At 37.8% G+C, this 24637-nt stretch overlaps 1 protein-coding gene across 3 annotated transcripts in view; it reads left to right on the top strand.

The window, feature by feature from the left end:
* Positions 1 to 24637, top strand: part of LOC120523575 (rho guanine nucleotide exchange factor 40-like) — a 237034-nt gene that overhangs the window by 167471 nt on the left and 44926 nt on the right. For 2 of the 3 annotated variants that reach the window (XM_039744994.1, XM_039744987.1), the window contains exons 16-17: positions 13853 to 14105; positions 23026 to 23115. In XM_039744994.1, the coding sequence (XP_039600928.1) occupies positions 13853 to 14105; positions 23026 to 23115 (343 nt within the window). The remainder of the gene's footprint in view (positions 1 to 13852; positions 14106 to 23025; positions 23116 to 24637) is intronic. The other variant, XM_039745001.1, reaches the window with a different exon arrangement.

Below are 24637 nucleotides of genomic sequence, written 5' to 3'. Positions count from 1 at the left end.
TCTGATTGGGTAGCTTCTCAGCCATCCTCCAATAGCGTCCATGGTATGAAATCAACTGGGCAAACAAACTGAGGAAGCATGTACCATAAATTAAAAGACCCATTGTCTGCAGAAATCCGCGAATCAGCGACAAATCCATGATATATATTTAGATATGCTTACATTTAAAATCCGCGATAGAGTGAAGCCGCGAAAGTCGAAGCGCGATATAGCGAGGGATTACTGTACTTGCTTACCTTGTTGTATCGGTGATAATTACAGCTCTCATGTACTGAGTTTATTAAATCTGAAGTTACTTGACAGTCCTATATAAGACTCCTGCATGTTGCTTTTGCATTAGTTAATTTTAGCCACTGTGTGCTTTGTCTCCCATTTTGGTTTTTCATATTTCTCCAAGTTCACATTTTTAACTTTATATGTTGTATTTATTTCCTAATGTATTCCATTATTTCGTTTTTTCTTTTGTTGTGGTTACAATTGTGTCTCATCTCATCTGATTTTCTGAAACTGCTTTTCCTGGTGAGTGTCACAGTGCATTTTTTTATTAAATTTAAATATCTCTAGCATTATATTTTCTACTTTGAGTTTTATGGGTGTGTTGGCACAGAGAATCATTTGGCCTTAATAAATTTGCTCCTGTTATATTAAAGTTAGGGTCACTCCCTTGTCTGAGATTGAAATCCTTATATTATTTCCCCTTTGTTCACTTTCAAGTTTTTAATTTATGTTACTTTAATTTATTATTTGCTGTATTCTCTATGCCTGTGTTATATTCCATGTGTTTTATGGGTGGACCCCAAGAGGCATCACCACAAGGGACTGACCTCAGACTTATAAAAGCAGGGGCAACCCGCTGTTCCTTGCAATTCATCTGTATGTGTTCATTGGGTAGTGAATTCTCTTTTGTTTGTAATTTGCTTTATGATTATTTGGATTTTTAACCAGTGCTCTGTCTTAGTCTTCACCTTGGATTTCATACTGAGACATTGTTCACCTTGGATTTCCCCGGCCATTTCAGGCAGTTCCTTTCTGCATTTTGTGCTCCACGGAAACACTTGTTATCACAGAGCATTTTTGTATTAATAAATCTTTTATTTATAAAGATTCTACCTGATCCTTTATGTGTTTAGGCATGTTTGACAGTGTTTCCCCCACTAGTAGTTTGGGGCCTTTGAGCACATAACAGCTCCATTTGTAATAGTTTAACATCTGAAATATTACCATTTATTAGGTAATTGAGGGGGCCACCATTTTGTTACTGTTGATACAATGTTGCTATATTCAAAAGGCTAGCAATGTGTAGCAAGTTACATCAGAGGTGTGACAGCTGGTGTCACAAGATCAAAGATTACAAATATGTACGTACAATATATATATATATATATATATAAAAAGCTCTCTTCATTGGTGTGTTAATTCTTAAAAACAAATATAGCTTTCCACCCCTAGATAATGTTTGTTGACTTGGATTTCTTGATTAGTGTTTTAAATTTATTGTTGGTGAAAGTCAGATCGACTCTAGTCAATAATAAATACAGTATATATTAACTTGCCCTGACACACCATTATATCTTCATTTTTATTTTTTAATTGGTTAATTTATTTATTTGCTTATTTGATGTAAATTAATTTATTTTGATTTACATTAAATAAAAATATAATCATGTTTAACTGAATTTTTGAAGGGCTGTTCTTTAGTGATGTTCACCTTGCCTTTTTAGGTATAATAATAATAATAATAATAATAGTTTTAGGCCTTTCTGAAGACCCTCACATATTTCATATACCCAAGGGTGTGACTGAAAAAAATAAGATGTCAGATTACTGTGAGGTGAGGTCCGTGGCGATGCAAATTATTAGAATTAAAACAAACAAACAGTGCATTAAACTCGGGTGTAGCTATCATAGCATGGCGGAGGAGCTGAGGTGTGTTAATGAGCTGGTTAGCAGATCGGGCACTCACGTGCAGATATGCATAGTCTGGCTGATGGCCTCGTTAGCACTCTGGGGAGCGTAATTACACATCTGCATCCACCAACAGTTTATAAAGAATGAGATGATCTGGACTGACGAGAGGATTGAAAGTGTAACATCAGGAGAGCATAGCTGATGGTGCTCCTAAGGTTGGAGCAGGGACTTGGATGGACCCTCCCCAGTATCCAGGGAGTGTTGTGAGAGTGAATGGGGAAGACAAAGAGCCGACTAGACACGCCGAGGCCAATGCGGGCAGGTGCATGGCAGATGGAGAGGGTAGCCGCAGCTGTTGGTGTTTTCGCTGGCTGAGAAGACCCACTTGGATAAGCTGGAGCGACAGAGAGAGAGAGAGTTGCAAGGGACTTCCGTAGAAGCCTAACCCAGTACCTTGGGATCTTTCTTAATGGGATTGTACAGTATTTATCGCTCATTTTAAAACTCCACAGATGCACTGATTTTTATACTGGATTATTTATGAACTTTTTTGTCTGCCCTGCACTTTATTGTCTGGATTTGGTTATTAATAAACATGCACTTTTGGATAATGTCTCTCATTTCCTGCTGTACGTATCCTCAGTTTACAAACTACTAGTCATGTGGACTATTTGGAGTCGGGCGAAAGTCACAGATGATGACCTCCAGTGGTGTTACAGTGAATGAAAGGTTGGTGATATTGAAGTGTGAGTAACAGGAGGGCAAGTCATTTTTTATTTCCTATTTATTTAAATATGTAGTGTATACATAGTGCATATATATCATAATAATTATTCAGTTGTATGAGATCAGCATTTGAACCTTCTTCACTGTAAGGTTTTATGCCTGACAGAGAATTTCTAAATTGTCATTTTAAACAATAACAGGAACTACAAATGACACCAACTAAGCCTCCCAAAAGATGTTATTGGAGGAAAGGAGAGCAAATATTTCACCCATAAAGATTCTTGTTGAAAAAATATCTTCTGGGAAGTCTCCCGATCCCAAAAGAAGCAGGACCAAGCAAATAATCCACGTTTGCACATACTGAGCCAGTTTATTGTCTCCACTAACTAACCCAACTTGCACATCTTTGGAAGGTTCTCTTTATAAAATAATCATTTGAAGTGCTGGATGCTTTGAAGGCTCTTTTGTTTCTACCAAGGTGCCAAGGGAGCCCAGTACAGATACCTTAAGCAAGTTTCAGACTAAACTGAAACTTTGCTGAATTGCTTGAGTTTTTATAATTCTCAAATATATCTCATGTACATAACTGTTAGTTAAGGGCGATTCTTTTGTAAAATTTGTTGGTCTTGGGCAAATAATTTAGCTAATCTTGCTGCATTCGAGTATGACCTTTGTTCTTAAGAGTCAACCTTAATTTAAAGTAAATCTGTGTTAATGTAAAACATTTATCCTTCAGATGTTGAATGAAACTGTACAAACCCAGAATGCCACAGGAGTATGCCAGCTCCACAGACAGACATTGAACCTTGCTCCCCAGAGCTGCAATACCCGAATACTTACACTCTGGCATATGCCATCTTTTTTTCTTCAAATTATAAGTAAATTACGGAAAGGAAAGAAGCTGATGAGCTGGACCTTTGCATATATTAAAGATGGGCAAGTGCATATGATATTAATAAGTAACTGACTAATTTTTCATATCCAAATTGGGGCCTTTTTAAATAAATAATTCTTATTCATCTATTAACAGGCAAAGCTGCTGCTTTATCCCACCCCATATCTGAATAATTCTGGACTCTACAAAACATTCAGATATGCTTAATAATCCCTTTTAACATCTTAACTCTGTTTGGTGTGCTTTTAGCCGAAGAACAATTTATCTGATAAACTGTCAGACTAGCAAATTTGGTTAAGAAAATGAAAAGACTATCCAGACACTACAAGTGAGAATTTCATCTTGGACAGCTCTCACCCAGAAACAAAGAACAGTGTCACTTGAGACCAAACGAACACGGCCCCCACCCAGTCTCTAGTCTAAATATCACACGCAACAGATTCCAAATGTGTTCTTTGTTGAATTATGTGTCTTCTAAAAATGCAAATGATTACAGGGTTTATTTTAAACAATCAATCCAGAATTGTACAAATATAGCATTAAAATATATACTGTCTAAGATGATATCCCACTCCTTTAAAAGTTGTGTCATCATATACAAAACTCAATCAAATCAACTATGTGTAAGGCAAGCAGTCTGATTGACTGCTACCCCATTTATGACTGATTTGTATCCTTTGTAGAAGGAGTTAGCTGTGGGTCCTCTGCCAGAAAAAAACGGACCAGAGCATGTGATACTTTCCTCAGATTACTAGACATTCATGGATATTGTATTTAAGAAAATTAGTTACATTTTTGGCCTTGCGTCTTTATGCAATACTAATACAGGTTGAAATCTAAGTAATCAGAGCACACTTCAGTGTTAACTTTTGCTGTGTACCATGCAATGCATATGTCTCTTTTATTTGCTATTTGGTATGGGATTTGTAAAATCAGCATTATAGCCTGAGATATATCCTCTATTAGAAAGATAAATGCAATGAATTTTATTGCTAAAAATGCTTGTGATGAATCATCTTTTGGAATGACAGCGACAAAGCAAACAGAATGACACATAAACCCTATTATTAAGGTGGATCCTTGACTTGGACAGTCCCTTGCCCACACCATTTGAAACTCCTGCTTGTTTTCATCATAGCTTCTCTCAGGATTACTGGTGTTATGTAAACAGGATTGCTTGAAATGTTACTCCTTCAAAAGTTAACATTATGCAACCTCTAGTCAGAGATTTGCCAACTGCATTTGGTGATCTCTTTGCCAGACCATGGGAATGTACTGAAAATCACTAGGCATGTAAAATGTAGTGACTGTTTGATGCCTTTCTGGCACAATGGTGCTCGCCCCTTCATATGGCAGCTAATAGTGTACTACCTGATAGGCCAGCTATACAAATGGTGAACAGGAACAGGAGTTCAGCCACAATTTTACACCTCCTATTCCTCCTTTTTTCAATCTTATTGTGATGCATCAGCCAGATGGACCTCTCTTCCATTTGTGAAGTACAACAATCCGTATTCTTATGTCTCAATGCAGCATTATATGCATTGTACTTGCTGATGAGCATTCAATTTTCTTCAGCTGTCATGCACACAGAGCCCACCCCTGTGACTACAGGGAAAATCAAACCATGTCAGACTACATGACTGCCCTTCTTGGGAGCACACCATCAACTGCCTCTAACTCACTAAAATTATGTAAATGATGGATTTGACTGAAAGTCGATCTAATGAGACTTGGCCTTTAACCATATTTTCTTAGAATGAGAGGGAATGCGAACATGTAAAAGAGATTCTGCATCTGCAGATCACTTAGGCAAAGAAGATCAGATCTTTGCAAGGAGTAATCAGTCTTCTCCATTCTTTCCTTGTTCTTAATGCTTCAATGACAGGGGCGATAGGCACTGGCCCTCCTGACTCTGAGCTGAATTAGATAATATTTAAGCTTTTCCAAGAAGCTTTTTCAAGAAGTCTTTGCAGACCTACTGCATGTCCCCTACACAAATTAGTTCAAGTTTTTAATCAAGAGACTGTGAAACTAAAATCTGCACAGAAACTCTACAAAAGTCCACATAAGGTGGCATCAAGCAGATTAATGCCTTAGACAATACCTGATGGAATTTCACAGAACTTCTGCAGGGCTCTTGAGTAAATCAGATTTTTGTTAAGTGACAGACGAAATGAAGTTAATCCTTATGTTCAAGGAAATGTAAGCAAAAGGCAGCAGATTTTTGCAAGGAAAATATAATTGGCCTTGCTTATAACTATTGCAGACAATTTGGCTGAATGCCAATGTGGTATCACTCACAATCTCTACTGTTTCTCCGTGAAAGAATATTTTTTTTTGCACATCCTCTGCTCATCACATTTGTGTCTGGTATTTTATTCAAAATGTCTTCATAAAGCTAATGCAGTATCAAGGTAGAACTCAATAAAATATGATGGATTTTTTCAGAACTATCTAAAAAGCTTTAAATATTTTCTATAGACTATTGCATAAATATTTAAATACATTTAGAAGTTATATTTCCAGTCAGGAAATTTGTTGATCATTCCCTTCATTAATTGATGTTGGTGGTCCCTAAACCTAACCCTAACCCTCATTGCACTTCATCGATGGCACTGATTTGCACCGTCTCTGTGAGTTAGTGATGCTAATTGATACATTTCCTTACTTCAGCCAAAAACAGAAAACTAAAAGACTTTCCTCTATTGCATTGTTTTGGCTCAGCTGGCACAAAGGATGCATGCCACTGAGGTCATGTTGCTGACAAAAATGCTAAATAAGCTATAATTATAGTAACCTAAATTAGTGACAATTAAACCTAGGTTAGTGGCCTTTTGGTTGAGCTTACCTGGAGTTTCTGACGTGATCGCCTCCCTAACTTATCTAGTGTTGTGCTAGGGGAAAACCACAAACAGGAGATGAAGAAATAAGGAGAAAAGAAGCATTCTAAAGGCAAGCAAAGATCGTAACCAAGAAATACATTACAACTTACAATACAACTTATTTTTTGTTCTGCCCTCTTCACTGAGTGATGACACAGAGCTCTGTGAACAATTTTCAGTTAAAATACATGTATAGATGATACTAATTATAAAATACAGAACTGATACACATATAAATACAGATTTGTTAAAACACACAAAGAACATTATTGGAAACCAACATCTGTCCATTAATTAATTGGTGAACAATAGCCAGTTGACAACGAAGGAGATTAAAATTGTTAAAGAGAAAATCAAAAACAAATTCACAGTCCTTAAGACCTCAGCCAACTGGCCATTCTACCCAATTCTGGGTTTTCTATAGTGGAGCCTGCGCTGGCTATCCAATCTTTTGAGGGAATATTTCCATGTGATGATTCCAACACTCCTTTATCTGAGACTAGCAAAATACCCGCGCTTCACAGCGGAGAAGTAGTGTGTTAAATAAGTTATGAAAAAGAAAAGGAAACAATTTTAAAAATAACGTAACATGATTGTCAATGTACAGTAATTGTTTTGTCACTGTGATGAGTGTTGCTGTCATCAAGGATTTGATTATCATTATTTCTTTCAATCAGGTTTGTATTTGGAGGACGTGCTGTGTTCAAGTTACATTCCGTGTTTGTCAAACATTGTAAAGATAACAGGTTTCATTTATTGAAGTGTTCCCTACCCAAATCGCTACTCGTGAATCTAAGATGTTTAACACGCATTCCTGGTATTAACTTGTGGAATTGCCTGTGAGTATTTAGTGACAGCGTCTCTATGAACTTGTGGAATTGCCTGCGAGTATTTAGCGACAGCGTCACAAAGTTGTTTTCGTCTAGCTGCATCCGAAAATGTACCACAACATCTGACACGCCTCCTTTTTACTGTTTTCTCACAGCTTGGATTGCTGCTGTCATAATCAGTTTGAGTTTCATGGTTTGTTTCAATCACTTTAGTATTTGCAGGACTTGTGTTGAAGTGACATTCGGCATCTGTCAAGCATTGTAAGCATACAACTGCCTTCATCGATAACTTTGCATCGTAATAAACGAACAATAAAACATCGGAGAAGCCGTGGATTATATAAAAAGGCTGCAGTTATCAGCAGGGAGACGTGAATACCGTGGCGAAGCAAAGAAGGGAATGAAGAGACCGGAGCGACGGACGACATTATATGGGCAGGCAGTCAATTACGTGGGAGGCGTGGGGATGGGGGACGCAATATAGGCAAGCAGCCAACTACATGGGAGGCGTGGTGAAAGGGGACGCAACACCGCCTCACACGGCGACCAAGCTGCAGGCTATGGACGTATATATGTATTTAAGTAGGATTCAATTATGACCGTTATGCGTAGAATTTTAAAATGAAACCTGCTTAACTTTTGTAAGTAACCTGTAAGGAATGAGCCTGACAAATTTCAGCCTTCTACCTATATGGGAATTTGGAGAATTAGTGATAAGTGGGTGAGTGAGTCATTCAGTCAGTGAGGGCTTTACCTTTTATTAGTATAGATGACTTTTCAATATGGAGGAGAGTGCCACTTTCACATACAGAGAAGAGAAACAGAATAGACAAGGGTTATTAACAAGTATTACTATACTACTTATATTTCTGTACAAATGTCTAACAAACACAAATGCAGTATGCACGGTTAATCAGCAGCTCTACTCAGGGTATGCTCGACCAAAGTTGTTTTGTCTGTTTTGAAAAAATTCTGGTTAATGAATTCCAGCTTTGCTTTTTGATTATGGTTTAAGATTATTGTTTTAACTCTGGTTATATGTGTGTTTTTGTACTCCTGCCCTCTCGATTTCACTATAATTTTTGTTTTATATATTGAGCTTTGGTCATTTGTTTTTTGACTTCCCTGTTAAGACTCACTACCTCTTACTTTAGTTGCGATTCATCTGCCAATTGCTTTTCTAATTATATTTTGACGCTGTCCTGTGCAGTCTGCATATCTGTTTCCAAAGAGAATCACAAGAGCTCACAATTGTACAATGTTTTCAGGCCTCCTTTTATACATTGAAAATTGACACCTGACAGTAAATGTCAACTGTGTTGCATGACCTTCTCTATCCCTAGTGTTTGTCCCACTTCCATGTAGGATCCACCTTTTTGCGTACCAATCTCAACTTGTTGATTTAAGGCATCTTTGGATGCAACACTGACTTTTCATATGTCTAGTCTGAGCAGATACAGCTATCATTGTTTTGGTCTTCCACATGGTTGCTTTCCTTGCGGACTAAATCTTGCTTCACTCATCTTCTCGGTGATGGCCACGACTTCTTTGATCCCTCTCATGTCTTTGTTCATGACGTGGCAAAGACAGGTCACCATGAGAATCCAGTGAAGCAATCACATTTCTTGTTTTTTCTCGCCAACATTACACACCATAAAGGCCTTTTGGATGGATTACTGTCTTGTATGTTTGCACTTTAAAGTGGTTTCTCATCTTGTGGTCACAAAAGACCACAATGATTTGTTGCCGTTTTAGCCACGCAGCATTGTCTCATGCTAGTGTCAGAGACAATGTCACCATCAGAGCAGAGGAACACATTGAGATATTTAAATTGGGTGACTTTGTTGAGGTCTTCATTATAGGCTTGACTCTACAGTATATATTCTGTCTTTTTGATTTTCAGTCATATCCCATTTTCTTCTAACCGGGTCTTCCAATGTTTTGTCAAATGCTCAAAGTCATAATGCCTTTTCTTTATGAGCAGGATGTCGTCAGTGTAAAATAGTTTCCATGGGTGTAGCGTTTGGTTGTCCGCCGTGGCTGTGTCCATACAGATGATGAATGAAGCGTATTATGTGACCACAAGTATGTAAAGTCATGATGGCACAACATGGAAGTGGAAAATCACTAGCAAAACAGAATTGACTTCAGGTAACTGCTAAAATATCCCTTTGCCAGCACATTTGTTTTGGCCCCTTGTATACAAAGTCGTTACCATATAACATTAATCAGGAAGCAGTCATATAATGAGGAGGACTTGAGACACTAAAGACGGAGCTTGGCAGATGCTTTTCAACCTAGCATGATGCAATCTGCCTTTCTGAAAGCCTGTAGTCTAGCTTCATCTCGTTATGATTCAGTGAGCAAGGCAAACAGGAAAAGCCAGTGAACCATTGAAAGGCTAAACCCAAAGTTTTTATAATTAAATTTATTAAACTCAATTACTAATTGAGAACTGGTGTTTATAGAAGTAAAATCCTACCAAATAGACTCTAAACCCCAGATCACAGAAGAAAAGCAAACAAAAAGAAAAGAAAATATAGGAACAATACAATTTTTCTAAAACAAAATACTTTCAAGGACTTTTATACCTCATTAAAAAAATCAAAACCTCAACAACGCTATTAGCAAACTCTTACTAAGAACAAAACAGTTTTAACATGCAAATACAGAAGTCCCCAGAATAACAAAGAAAATGTTAATCTTTACAACATTCTTACAGAGAAGTATAATTATTTTAAAAAGAGAAGACTTCAAATGTGAAACTTAACTAATTGTAAATTTAAAAGAGCTACTCAGAAGAGGACCGCCACAAACAAGAGAATAGAACACAAAGCTTCAGTTGTACGAGGAGGCTGGAAAACTCTTAAAGAGGATGGCCTCAGGTGACTGCCCTGAAGACAGCCCACCTGAAATAATGAGAGGTCCCACCTCAGGATCAACTGAAAAATGAATTGACCAGTGTAAAATGAAGTAAAGGGAAAATGACAGGAATGAGTTAACAGAAATTAATTCAATTTGCAAAAGGGATGAAATCATTTACAAAGAAAACATATAAACAATTAACAAGATGTGTTGTCAAGTTTGTAAAATTTATTTTTCATCCCTCTTGGGGTTAATGTTAATTTTATTTGTGAGGAATTATGTTTTTCCTTATGAAATATTTTTCTGATTTGGTTTTGTACATTTTTTACGTCTCTTGGGAAGAGCTTATCGTCATCGTTTTTATTATTATAACGTTTATTTACTGTGCCGCTATTTTATGTTTCAGTCACGGAGATTTCTCGAGGTCTCGGGAGGCATGGTCCTATGTGGCATGACTGCTGATGTAATTAGTGCAACACTCTAAATATTGCTGCCACACAGCTTCTGGTAGCAGTGATTGAACTGAATTCTTTAAAAGACTAAACTGTTGCTTTGTTTCTTGTTCTTCTGGTACTCTGAATCTTTGCGTACCCAATTTTGACTTTAAGTTTGTTTTGGCAAAAATTGTTTGGTTCTTCTGTCCTTCCTGGTTATGATCCTCCTGTCCATGAGTTTGATTTGTTTCCCACTCCTTTTTCACTGTCAGCCTCAAATCAGTAGAGCATGAATGGAGATTAGTGAGAACCTAACACTTTTGTGTATGTTTTTAATAACAATTGTTCTGTGTTTTGGGCCTTTGCCTGTGATTTAGAATTTGTTCCTTTTATTGTATTTTTTGATACTTTTGAATGTGCTGTGTTTGCCAAGTTGTACTTTTTGACCTTTGCCTGTCTTTTTGAGAACTTTTCTTTGATAACAGTTATGTTAATGAAATACCACTACCTAAAACCTATAATTTTTTTACGGCCAATACACACAGACTTCATAAAATGTTTTAATTTTATTTTAAGTTATTGTTGTTTTGTTTGAAAATTTGTTAGAAAGTTATATAATTTAACTTCTGTAATTTATCTGTCTACAACAAATAAAGTCTAATATTTAAAAAAAAAAAAAAAAGACAATTAGAATTGGAAAATAAAACCAAAATGCAGATGTGGATATTGAAAGTAAAGACTGGTTCAACCATACTCAGTGACATATTTGCTTAAATTGCATTTTTTGCCAACTAAACATCATTGTGATGAAGCTCAAAGTCACGTTCCTGCCACTCTCTTTATGGCGCTCAGATGTTCTTATATCTATGTTGACTTGTGCTGGACATTCTGATCTTCTCTTACATCCTATGGACATCTATATTAAGTTAATCGGCACCTCTGAATTAGCCCGGTGTGAGTGAGTGGGAATAGTTGTATGTACTGTGCATGGGTGCCCTATGATGGACAAGCACTCAGGTCTACAGTTATTACAGCCGGAATAGATTGCAGGTCTTTGCAACCCTTGTGGCATATAAATGACATTCTCGAACAGTTTTGGAATGTATAACAGTTGAAAATGTTATTAAAACTAAAAACCAACATTGGAGAATGGTAAAATCAAAGAGAAAATGATAACAAAAACAAATGCATCAAGTAAAACATTACCTGCCTCAATGGACCTAATCAACCAGAAGCTTGGTAGCCCTGACTGTGTGATAGTGTATTTGGTAACCCTTCAAAAACTAGAAAACATCCTCTATCTCCCTACGTACCACCGTACATTATATCTTCAGTCAGGAATCCCAGGTGATTTACTTCTGGAGCTACCCCAAGCAGCCACAGGGATCCCTACAATCGGAAACTAGTGCTCTAATGAAGTGCCAAGAAGGTTCTCTGCTTTTTCCAGTGAGTAGAAGGGGGGCATATTGCACTCACAGAGCCACCTTCCTGCCATGTATCGGACTGAGTTAAACACCTGCTCTATATAACACCAACCCAACACTTCCATTTTAACAAACGCCTGAAGTAACAACTGCTGGGATTATTCTTACCACTTTACTGATAGAGGGCCATCTAACCCTATTAAATAATGGGTCACCTGTCCTCCAGCTTCTAAAGAACATATCATTCTCAAGTTGGTATTCTGCAGTGTAGCCACAGGCATTTGACTGTTTGCCAAAACATCTTATGGCCAAACATCTGTCCCAAAAAACTGAAAGCTGCTTGCAGCCCTGCTCCTAACCAGTCCACCGTCACTCCCTATAATGCAATAGGAGGATTTGAAGAAAGAAAGAAAAAGCAAATACACACATGGATGAATGAACGAACATTCACAGACAGAAAGCCTAGCCTAGCAAATACCAGCAGATGCAGAACACTTTGACAACCAGGCATAAGAAACCCTTCCCTAGCGTACTGGCCAAGTTGTCAGGAGGTAATCCCTCAGCTATGAAAACATCCAATAGTTCACAACAGTGGAGTCTCCAGAATTGTGAGATCCCCTCGCCTACCTCCCCCTCTCCTCTTTTTAGTAACCTAAAACATGACTTGGGTGTCAGCCAAACAGCCATTTAAAAAGAGAGATTCGAGTACATGCCAAGGAAGCTCCTTCATTGTGGGGAAAATTAAACTGAACAAGAACCTGAATGGTCCTCATTTAGTTTGTTTTTGTTGTCTGATTAGTTTGGAAGAAGTGAAAACAGACAACAAACATCTTTAGTAAGACTATACATTCACATTTACTGAAAAAAAAGCACTTTGAAGCGCAACCGTTCCCAGCACTTAAAATACTAAGGAGAACAATATCATTCATCCATATTAATTCTGTGGTCACTCAAACTAGCTGCTTTTTTTTGGCAAAATAACTTTGTGGTGCCCCACCTGTAATGTTATAGGTTTCCTAACTGAAATGGGTGGCCAGGAACAGGATGGAGAAAGTGTGGAGACAAACGAAAGACATACCAGCCAGGGATGGATCTTTAGAGGATCAGTCCAGACTTGTAAATAAAGAGCTCCTCCATGGGGGGCATATGCCTTGTGTGCTCAAACAGTGCCCTAGAAGTGGGCAGTGAAGCAGGAGGGAAGTCATGGCAGTTAGGCAGAACACTGGGATAGTTGCCCTATGTTGCTGACTAGCTAATTAAAGGGTCTCCAGCTGAGAAAAATAATGGTGGGTGGCCAGTGTATTTGGGAAAGTTTGTAAAAAAAAGAAGCCACAATCTGTAGAAGTAGAAGGAGAAGGGAGCTGAGGAATGGCAGCTCTTTGCACAACTTTGGGATGAGGAAAAGTGGGGAAGTGAGGAAGGTGACAAAATTTTCTTTATTTTTTGCATTCACCACATATGTGATGTTGTGACCCTAAGCAAGTAACTTAGCCTGTCTGGACACCATTGTAATGTAATACAAGCTACCTTGGATAAATGCAGCAGCTTATTATTAATTATTAAAAAATAAGTGAGCTATTTTGATAAATATTCAATTCTTTGCTATTATTTTAAGAGAAACACAATAGGATTTCTTCTGTTACACAATATGTTACAAAAAATGTGTTAAACATAATCCTTTTGATTGAAAAAGCTTTCCTTTTAGTTTTTTGTTTTTTTTTTTGCTATGTACTCTAATGCAGACTTTCACTATTTATTTATTTTCCAACAAAAGTCAAAGTGCAAGTGATATTACTTTAGGAGAATTTTCCATAATATGGTATTTCAAAAAATATTTTAATCTTTTTTCCACCTCACACATATCTTTCTTCTTGGTTTCTTCCAGCAGTAAAACTCAGAGGTTAGCTTCTGTACTGGCCAGCTCTGAACTCGAGTATGTGAGTGCTCTGCACCATGTGGAAGAGTGCTACCTTCCTGAGACAGAACGACGGGACCTTCCTCAGGAACTGCGGGGGAAACGAGGGGTGATCTTTGCCAATTGGGAGAAGCTGACGGCTTTTCATGCTCATTTCCTCCTCCCAATCATTGAGGATGCTGTCAGTCAACCTCTGTCACTTGGAGACTGCTTTCTAAAATTTGTAAGTTGCTCTATCTATTTGCTTCTTATTCAAGTTGAAGCTTACTATCATGTGTGAAGTATTGTGAATTGCCATGTGAACTGGTTAATCTTGTTTTTTAACCTTAGTCAAAGTAATTTTGAAACTAACGACCTGTGTTGGTTTGAGTGGCAGAGATTTTGGTGGCAGGACTAATAAGAGTTGTTAGGGAGGCAAGAGTCAAATGGATGATATAACCAAAAGCACATATATACACAGATGGATGGTGATTCCTTGCCTGGACAAGATTCCACAATGGAAAGGTGTGGATGGATGCACAACCAGGCTGGGTTGGTTGTTGATGCCTTTCTGAGATGAGAGGCCATAATGGAAAGACAGAGGTAGATTGCTTACTGTACTGTATATATATATCCCTATACACAGGGAAACAGGATCCTTCTGGTGGATCCCCCATGTTTACACCAGCAGGGTATATTGGGAGCTGTAGTCCTGATGGACAGCTCTGGTGGTACTTAGGGGCTGCAGGAGACCTGCAGGGGAACAGCAGAACATTAGAACAATCTAGACGAAAACAGGCCATTCAATCCAACAAAGTTTAAAAGTCCTATCCACTTATTTCTTCCAAAAAATACACCAAGTCGAGTTTTGAACATCCCTAAAGTCTTACTGTCTACCACACTACTTAGTAACTTATTCAAAGTGTCGATCGTTCTTTGTATAAAGAAAAACTTCCTAACATTTGTGTGAAATTTACCCATAACACGTTTCCAACTCTATTGCCATATTATTGATGAACTCATTTTAAAATAACAGTCTCGATCCACTGGACTAATTCCCTTCATAATTTTAAACACTTCAATCATGTCTCCTCTTAATCTCCTTTTGCTTAAACTGAAAAGGCTCAGCTCTTTTAATCTTTCCTCATAATTCATCGCCTGTAGCCCTGGAATCAGCCTAGTTGCTTTTCTCTGGACCTTTTATATATGCTATGACCTTTTTATATCCTGGAGACCAAAACTGCACACAGTACTCAAGATGAGGCCTCACCAGTGCATTATAAAGCTTGAGTAAAACCTCATTGGACTTGTACTTCACACATCAAGGCGCCATATAACCTAACATTCTGTTTGCTTTCTTAATGGCTTCTGAACACTGTCAGGAAGTCGATAACTTAAGAGTTCTCTATGACTCATAAATCCTTCTCATAAGGTGTACTCTCAATTTTACGGCTGCCCATTGTGTATTCACACCTAATATTTTTACTTCCTATGTGTAATTCTTTACATTTACTGACATTAAATTTCATCTGCCACAAATCTGCCCAAGCCTGTATGCTATCAAAGTCCTTCTGTAATGATATAACGGATTCCAAATTATCTGCTAATCCACCTATCTTGGTATCATCAGCAAACTTAACTAGCTTGTTACTTATATTCCTATATAAATTATATATATATATATATATATATATATATATATATATATATATATATATATATATATATATATATATATATATATATATATATTAAAAATAGCAGCGGCCCGAGCACTGACCCCTGTGGAACACCACTCTTAACATTGGCCAATTCTGATAATTTTCCTTGCACCATCACCCTTTGCTTCCTGTGTCTGAGCCAATGTCTCCTGTGTCTGAACCAAACACTGCCACTACTTTAGGGGCCTTCCAACTGGAATGTGCTTCCAATGTACAGTGTTGCAGCACCAGAAATACTCCTGGTAAAAGAATCCATCTCCTCTACATTAGTGAGTCAGAGATGGGAGGCAGCGGACGACAATTATGGAGGAGTGGTGGTGGAAGGAGATGGGAAGGTGACCAATTTTGTATAATTATACTTAACATAAGTAAATACTTATGTGATCAATTATTTAGTTTTTTATATTTGTAATTAATTTAGACCACTTTGCAGAGTTCAGTCTTCTCTTTCACATTAAAGAGTCCTTTTCTTTAAATCAGTGGCAAAAAAGCCAAATTAAATCCTCTGTGATTTAATGTTAAACAAACATGGACAAATTTGTTGGTTCCTTTCCAGCTCTTTGAAAAAAGTGCTGCCTGTTTAGAAAGTGATTAAATGAAAAGCAATTGTCCTTGTACACCTGCATGTCATTGATATGTCATTAAGCAAAACAAAGCAAGTATGAAAAGAGATCAAGTATTGCTTATTCTACAAAGATATTCTAAAATGGCCTGGACACAATTGTTGGTAACTCAAGAAAAGATCTGAAATAACTGGATTCAAATAATTTATCAAATTAGGTATTTTTTTTATTAAAATCACACAAGTCTCCAATCATGCAATCAGTCATTCAGCCAATTAAAATGGAAAAAGGCTGTTGTGTGTTCCACACTGAACATGGACCAGAGAAAGCAAAGGAGAGTGTTGTCTGAGGAGATTAAAAGGAAACTATAGACAAGTGTGTTAAAGGTAAAGGCTAGAAGACCATCTCCAAGCAGCTTGATGTATCTGTGACAACAGATGCAAATATTATTAATTTTAAGGTCCAACCTCCCTGGATGCTGCCGCAAGAGGAAAAATCGACCCCAGAATGGGCAGAAAAATAGTGAGAAGGGCAAACAAAATTCCAAAGTAATACAAGCTGAATTCTAAAGTCAAGGTCCATCTGTCTTTTTTTTTGAGTGACAGTGGGCTCAATGGAAGAAGAACCAGGAAAACTACACCGTTGAAAGAAAATCATAAAAACGTCAGACTGGAATTGGTTAAAGTGCAAATTGAGAAGCTACAAAGCTTCTGGAAGAATGTCCTTTGGACAGATAAGACAAAACTGGAAAGTCATATCAGCTCTATGTCCACAGACACAAAAATGAAGCTTTCAAATAAAAAAATACCATAGCTATTGTGAAACAATGAGGAGTCTTAGTTATGTTTTGAGGCTGCTTTGCTGCATCTGGCATGGGGTGCCTTGAGTTTGTGCAGGGAACAATGAAATCTCAAGACAATCTGGAGTGAAACGTACTGCCCAGTGTCAGAAAGCTCTCTCTGTGGCAGGTCATGAATCCTCCAACAGTATAATGGCCCAAAACACACAGCTAAAAGTACCCAAGAATGTCCAAGAACAAAACATCTGACTCATCTGAAGTGGCCTTCTATGAGCCCTGATTAGAATCCTTTTCAGCATCTATGGAAAGAAGTGAACCATGCAATCTTTAGAAGACCTCCTTCAGACCCGACACAGCTGGTGCAGGACGAGTGGGCCATATGACCTGTAGACAGGTGCAAAAGTCTCAGTGAGAGCTCCAAGAAATGCTTGTTTTGCAGTAATTGACAACTCTAAAGATTTTGCAACTGATATTCAGTTAAGGGTCCCATCATTTTTGCCTATGCCATTTTCATTTGTGTCATTACTTGAAATATTTTGTTCAATCAACACTCTAAAGCAAAGTCAGATTTTTGTTAAATACGGAATAAACAATGATGGGTGCCAATTACTTTTGTCAGTTTCATGTCATTTCAGAGACAGATGTGAGTTGTTCTTTTTTCATGGAGGGGTACCTAAACATTTGTCCACATCTATACAATAATAAATTGTGGAAACTTCCATAGGTTGAATACTTTTTATAGGTACTCTGTATCTCATACTGTGACAGCAGAGTTAAAGCAAAGGTCCCACTATAACGAGATACCACAGAAAATTATAAACTTTTGGTTGATTGTGGTCTTAGTGGCTTAAAAAAGGAAATAGAAACCTGTTGACCTTGACCTAATGGGCCTCCTCCCTGGATATTTTGTAATATCCCACATTATCCCAATAGCTGTCTGTCATGAAATCACAGAAGTCTAATGACAGAGTCACTGTTTTAGGATTGTCATTTAATCTGACAGTGTTTTCTACAGAACTGACGAGAAACTTTAACAATGACACCACCACAAAATACTAAAACAAAATGAAAATTTGAATAACTGCTGACCATGTTCATTTTTATTACACATGAATGGCCATCAAACAATTGAACAATGTTACTAGCCAAACCAGCTACAACAACAACAACATTTATTTATATAGCACATTTTCATACAAACAATGTAGCTCAATGTGCTTTACATGACGAAGAAAGAGAAAAAAGACAGAATAAATAATTAAAATTAGGGAGCATGAATTAACATAGAATAAAAGTAAGGTATAAGCAGTACTAAAAGTAAGCAGTACTAAGCAAACTTGAAGCTATAAAAATAAAATGATTCATTCTGAAAAAGTGAAGTAGTGACTGAGTGTTTGTACATTTCTCTCAAAAACACAGCATTTATTTGATGTAGGACATGCAGCAGATAAAGATTTCCATTAATTGTTCCTTCCTTTACAAACTAATAATCGCTTATTTAGGAGGGTACAGTGGTTAGTCCTGCTGGCACAAAAATCCAGTGGCCTGCACCAGGGCTTTGGCTATGTGCCACTTTCACATTATTCCCATGTATATGTGGGCTTTGGTTAATTGGTGACTCTAAGCTGGCACGAGTAGGCATGTACTTGAATGAGCCCTGTGATGGCACCTTATCCAGGGTTGATTTCTGCCTTGTTTCCGGAGGTACTAGTATGGGCCCTAGCCCCCATGAATCTGAAGTGAATTAAATGGGTTTGGGAATATTATGTTAGCCATTTTAATCTATAATCCCTCACTCAGTCCTTCATTTACTTCTTGTGTTATTCATTCATTCATTCATTCATTCATTCACTTACTGTCTTGTTCAGGAAGAATTACGTTCATTGTAATTTATTTTGTTTGCTCACTCAGTCAATTTTTATCTCATTTTCTCACTTACCTACTAGGGAGTGGTGGCTCTGAGGCTAAGGATCTGTGCTGGTATCCAGAAGGTTGCTGGTTCGAATACCCAGCACTGCCAAAAGAGATCCTACTCTGCTGGGCCCTTGAGCAAGACCCTTAACCTGTAATTGCTCCAGGGGCGCTGTACAATGTCTGACCCCAAGGGGTATATGAAAACTAACAAAGTCCTAATACAAGAAAATTGTATAAGGTGAAATAAAGAAAAAAAAATCATTCTCTTGCTTTTTCATTCTGGCGTAATTCATTTTATGTTTCCAATTCTTTTTTTCTCATCCACTTTCTTTAATTCTTCAGTACTCCAGCTGACATCTTCTTAGCCTCTCAACATGCTCCAAATTCATATAGTCTTACAGCAGCATTAACTTTATAAGATCATTAGAATGTTCATTTGACACGGCACCATCACCACTTCAAATAAAAGCAACCCCAAGCAGATTGGTGCCCTGGATTTTGCCCCTGAGTGCCTGCAGTGGTCTGTGTTGTGAAAGTTATTTTTTCCACAAAGATGAGAGCATTGAGGAACTCCGAGAACCCAAGAGTACCTGCAAATGTCTGCGGCACTGAATTATTTCCCATCATTTTTCCAGTTCCTGTGGATTTTTGTATCAGTTTGTTTATGCAACAGCCTCTGTTTTGTCACTCCGTATTTCTACAGCTGTGCAATGTTTTCACTATTTCTACTTTGTGCAAATGTCTCAACAACTGGCCTTCAGACATAACATTTGAAACTGACTCATCTCCTTTTTATTGAAGGCAGATGTTTTAACATCAGAATTTCAAATTCAAACAAGTGAATGTTTTAGTGGTTTAATAATGTATGGTGTTTAATAAATGCATTGGCTCTTTTCACTGAAGGTTAAAAACACATTTTTGATTTCAACAGTTGTATGTTTCAGTATTTTTTCGCAGTAAAAGAATTCTAAATAAAGGCATATTAAAATGAACAAACTTTCACCATGCGAAAGAGCCTCTGTGCCTGGTCACTATTCAGGGAGTGGATGTACAGGATGTCCACTCCTACAAGTACATGGGGGTCCACATCAAAGACATTTTGGACTGGTCTCAGAATACAGAGGAACTATATGAGAAAAGGCACAGCAGTATCTTTTTCTTTAGGAGACTGCATTTCGTTGTTATGGGTAGTGACATCCTTCACAACTTCTATAACTCTGATTTTCAGTGAGATTTTCTGTGCTGTGGTGTGCTGTGCTGGTAATATCACTTCAAGAGAGGCCCACCGAATCAACAAGCTAATTTAAAAGAGCAGGCTCAGCTATGGAATGCACTCTGGACCCCCTGGAGGTCATAGCAAAGAAGAGAGTTAAAACAAAATTGAGTGTCATTATGAACAATTCCACATATCCCCCCTTTGACACACGAACATTGAGGACTTTCAGCCAACAAATGTTTTTGCGGAAGTCATTCTGGTGTATATCTGAGAGGGGCTTGATGTTTGCCATAATACAATAATATTATTTATTTATGTATTTATCACTTAACTACCCATGCTCCCTGCCGTAATAGAACAATTTAAAAACATCTGCAGTCTCTTGCCCTACATGTTCCTTCAGCATCTTTTCTTGGTATCTGCTGTTTCTGAATGTCTCTTCATCAGCTCTTCCCCTCTCAACTGTGTCTCCATAAAGCCTGCTTCTCAGACTCTGTCTGTATTTTCAAGGTGCCTTGCTCGCCTCTTGTCCACTTTTATACTTACCATCTTTGAAAGCAACTCTCCACTAGCCTCCTATACTGATTCTCCTACTTGTGTGTCTCACACTCACACTTCCTCTTTCGTCACATTACCATCTGACACATCACATTAAATCCAAACTGACCAGTCAGATTGCTTGAGGGACTGGATACACAGACTTTAATGTTTAATTATGTAATAGATGTATTTATGTAATTATTGATCTTCTTTAAAAAGCCAAACTACCCTGAGGTCAAATAATCTATCTATCTATCTATCTATTGTAACCATTGCTGCAGGGGGATGCGGCATGAACCCCAAGAGGTGATAATATTTGTGGCTGCTGTGTCCCGGACAGATGTTGCTATTGGTGATGATTTGACTGACTTGCAGAAACCAGAGTTGCTGTCTCTGATTAGACGGAACCCTGATGTCTTTTCCACCATGCCAGGCTTGCCGAACATAAGATTGTTACAGAGCCTGGTGTTGAGGTGCAGATGCGGCCTTTTCGGATACCCGAGGTGAAAAGGAATGTATTGTGAGATGAAGTCAGACAAATGCTTGAACTGGGTGTTATTCGCAAAAGTAAAAGCGACTGGTGTAGGCCAATCATTTTGGTCCCAAAACCAGACTGTTTGATTTGGCTCTGTATCGATTTCAGACACTTGAATAAGGTTTCCAAATTTGATGCTTATCCCATGCCCCATGTTGATGAGTTATTGGAGAAATTGGGACAGGCATCACATATCTCTACATTCAATATTACGAAAGGGTACTGGCAGGTGCCACTTGAAGCTTCCAATTGTGAAAAAACAGCATTTGCCACCCCAACGGGTTATACAAGTTACCTAGGCTCCCGTTTGGGCTGCATGGTGTCCGTCTTACTTTCCAGCATATGATGGATCAGATTTTGCAACCCCATTACGAATATTCCGGGGTGTATCTCAATGATGTTGTCATTTTTAGTAAATTACTAATTGGCACTCACGTTTGGAGCGGCTTGAGGCAGTTCTAGACAGCTTGAGACAGGCTGGATTGACAGCTAACCCTAAGAAATGTAAGTTGGGTATGACTGAAACACAATATTCAGGTTATTCTATGGATGGGGGTTTGGTTCGGCTTCACTTAAAGAAAGTGGATGAGGTGCTCGCTTACTCTCATCTGGAAACACAGAAACAGGTTTGTGCCTTCCTTGGATTGCCAGTTATTGTAGAAGATTCATCTCGAATTTTGCTAATGGAGCTGCTCCTCATACTGATTTTATGAAGGGTAGAAAGAACTATAGCACTGTCTGGTCAGATGATTCTGAATGGTCCTCCAGTGATTTAAAGTCTGCTTTGTAAATGTACCCGGTTTTGAGAAGAGAAACCCGGACTTCTCTCAGGAGTTCATCCTGCAGACGGAAGCTAGAGTGTTCGGTTTAGATGCTGTCCTGCCTCAGGTTTTTGATGGTGAGGAACATCAGAACGCATTGATGTACTATGTTAGGTAATAAAGAGGTAGGCCCAATAAATGTCACGCTATTTACAGGCTCTTTCGATTTTTGTTCTGTTATGAATATGTAAACAGATATCTATTTACTAAAACTTTTCAATGTTTTTGAGATATGTTATGTATAATTGGAATTTCTTATTATTCTCATTATAGAATATAATGTTTCTTATGATGCATGGGATAAATTGAATGTAATTCTACAGTATATACTACTAGTGTTTCATGCTTACATTCTGCAAGCCATTTAGTTTTCTATGGTTGTTTGAATAACACAATTATCTTAATAGTAGATATAGGACCAGAGAAATTTCTACAATGCTAGTGGTGTTCTAATGAACTGGAGGGATAATTTTAAACTTCCAGGTTAATAATGATGTAGGCATGTCAGACATGCTTACTAAGAAAAAGTAAAGCAATATAGATAGTGTTTTATCATGAAATCTATTCATGAAAGACACTATAATAGCCTTCTAGATTCTTTTTAATTGGTGACATTTCTTCTAGACATTTGTCACTCACAGGTAGCTCATTCCAACCTGCTTGTAAGTGGCTAGTCTGGCAGACCACTGCACCGACCACTCCAAGCAGCCAGCTCCAATCAGTCTATAAGTGTTTAGTCTGCAGACCACTACAGTTTCCACAATTTGAAATCATATTATAAAATGGCACGCAGAAAAAAGTACAATAAGGAAGCATCAGAATATAGAATTAGTTAAAGGAGGAATCATACATGACTTAACCTCAGGTTGATTCACTTATATCTCTTGTGTGAAAGAAGTCTTGTAAATACTTATTGGTTGAGAATAAGACAACTTAAAAATCAGTTTGAGGTATAGATTATATTTATATTATGCAATGACCTGATTGTTTTTTTAAATATGTTGTAAGGAGAAAATAATAATTCTCTTTAATTTATCAAACTTTTTTTCCCACAGAGACAACAATTTAAACTTTATTCCCTTTACATAAAGAACAAGCCCAAGTGTGATGTTCTACTCTCAAGTCAAGGAAATTCTTTCTTCAAGGTGAGCCAACCTTTCAATTCAGCAGTAGTGGATCTTGTTATCCAGTGAATGATGCATTAAAGCTTGACGTGAATGACGTATTAAATTTTGGGCATGTGATTTTCATAAAGTTGTAGATTAATTAAAACATTACCAGAGGATTTTTGTAAATGAATGGGTGAAGAATAAGGCGATAAGGTTCATTAACAATAGTAACAGAAATTAAAGGATACAAACAACTTTTTTTTTTTTAACATAGAGATTGGCCACTTTATTAGGTACACCTAAGAGTAATAGAACAGCCAACAGGAAGTGTAGGCATACCTAATGAGGTGAATATATAGTGCCTTGCTATATTCAATACCACCTCAAGGCAATTTCAGATTCCTATACAGAATGAATAATTTTCTGTAATTGAGACACAGCTGATGACTGAAGTGGCGGCCAAGTATTTTACAGATTACCCGCATAGACAGTCACCCACACTGGAAATGGGTACAACTGGTCCACCTTCAACCCATAAAAAGCAGATCACTGCTCGCTGCTCCTCTTTTGAGCAAATGGAGAGCAGAGTTGCCATATTACTAATAAAAACATCAAGAGAAACTGACTGAGCAAAATGAAAAGTTTACCACTGTTACCACAGACACACCAGGCTTCCACATGTGCTCAGGAAAAGGTGTATAACTAACCCAAGCAAAATGATCACAGATGTGTGGATAAATATCGACTTACCCTCGTAAATATCCTAATAGGAGAAAAATAACAGTATGTGCTACTTATCCTCAGTCCTAGATACTGCTGCTCACGCAGTCACTGTGAGAAATGTGCACTTCCTCCCTGTAACAAGACAGCATCAAGAATGATCAAGGGTCTACTGCCAGTCGGGTCACCAGTTCTTTGTGACCACTTGTAGGTTACATAATCACAAATACAAAAGTAAATGTGTAGGTAAGTAAATATTGTGCATCCCTCAACTTACCACACTAAAGGCAATCTGTAAGCTGCTTCCTCCAAAAGCCACAAAAACTGTGTATATTGATGGCAACTGCTGAGACAATATGTGAAATAAATTCCTAGGAAGCAGTACCCGACAGCACACTTCCAATTTATATTATACTAGCTGTGCAACCCATCTAAGACAGTTTGAAATATAAGTAATCAATATAGACGTCACGGTTTTTATTTGATACATGGGTTGTCCATTTAATTAGGTATGATAATAATAATTCCTTTCCCTCGCAGTGGCCTTTTCATCTTCAGATAGAGCCACACGTTGTCGCTGTTTCCTTCTGGCATCACTCGTCAAACTTAGTCTTAAAATTAAAGTGCTTTGCTGGGAAAATGTGTTGATGATCGCTACCACATTGGCCTGGTATAGCAACTCTAGCCTAGTTGTGTCAGGGCTTTGGTTTCCCAACTGTGCACGTTGACTTATTATTATTTTCACTCATTCATTGCCCACCACGTACAATGATCAGTCATTAACATTAAAGCTATAAACCCTATTTCACGTGGCCTGAGCAGGTGTAAGAAAGTTAAT

Source organism: Polypterus senegalus, chromosome 1 (genome assembly GCF_016835505.1).
Source record: "Polypterus senegalus isolate Bchr_013 chromosome 1, ASM1683550v1, whole genome shotgun sequence".
NCBI lineage: Eukaryota > Metazoa > Chordata > Cladistia > Polypteriformes > Polypteridae > Polypterus > Polypterus senegalus.
This window is presented reverse-complemented; position numbering and strand designations above follow the sequence as displayed.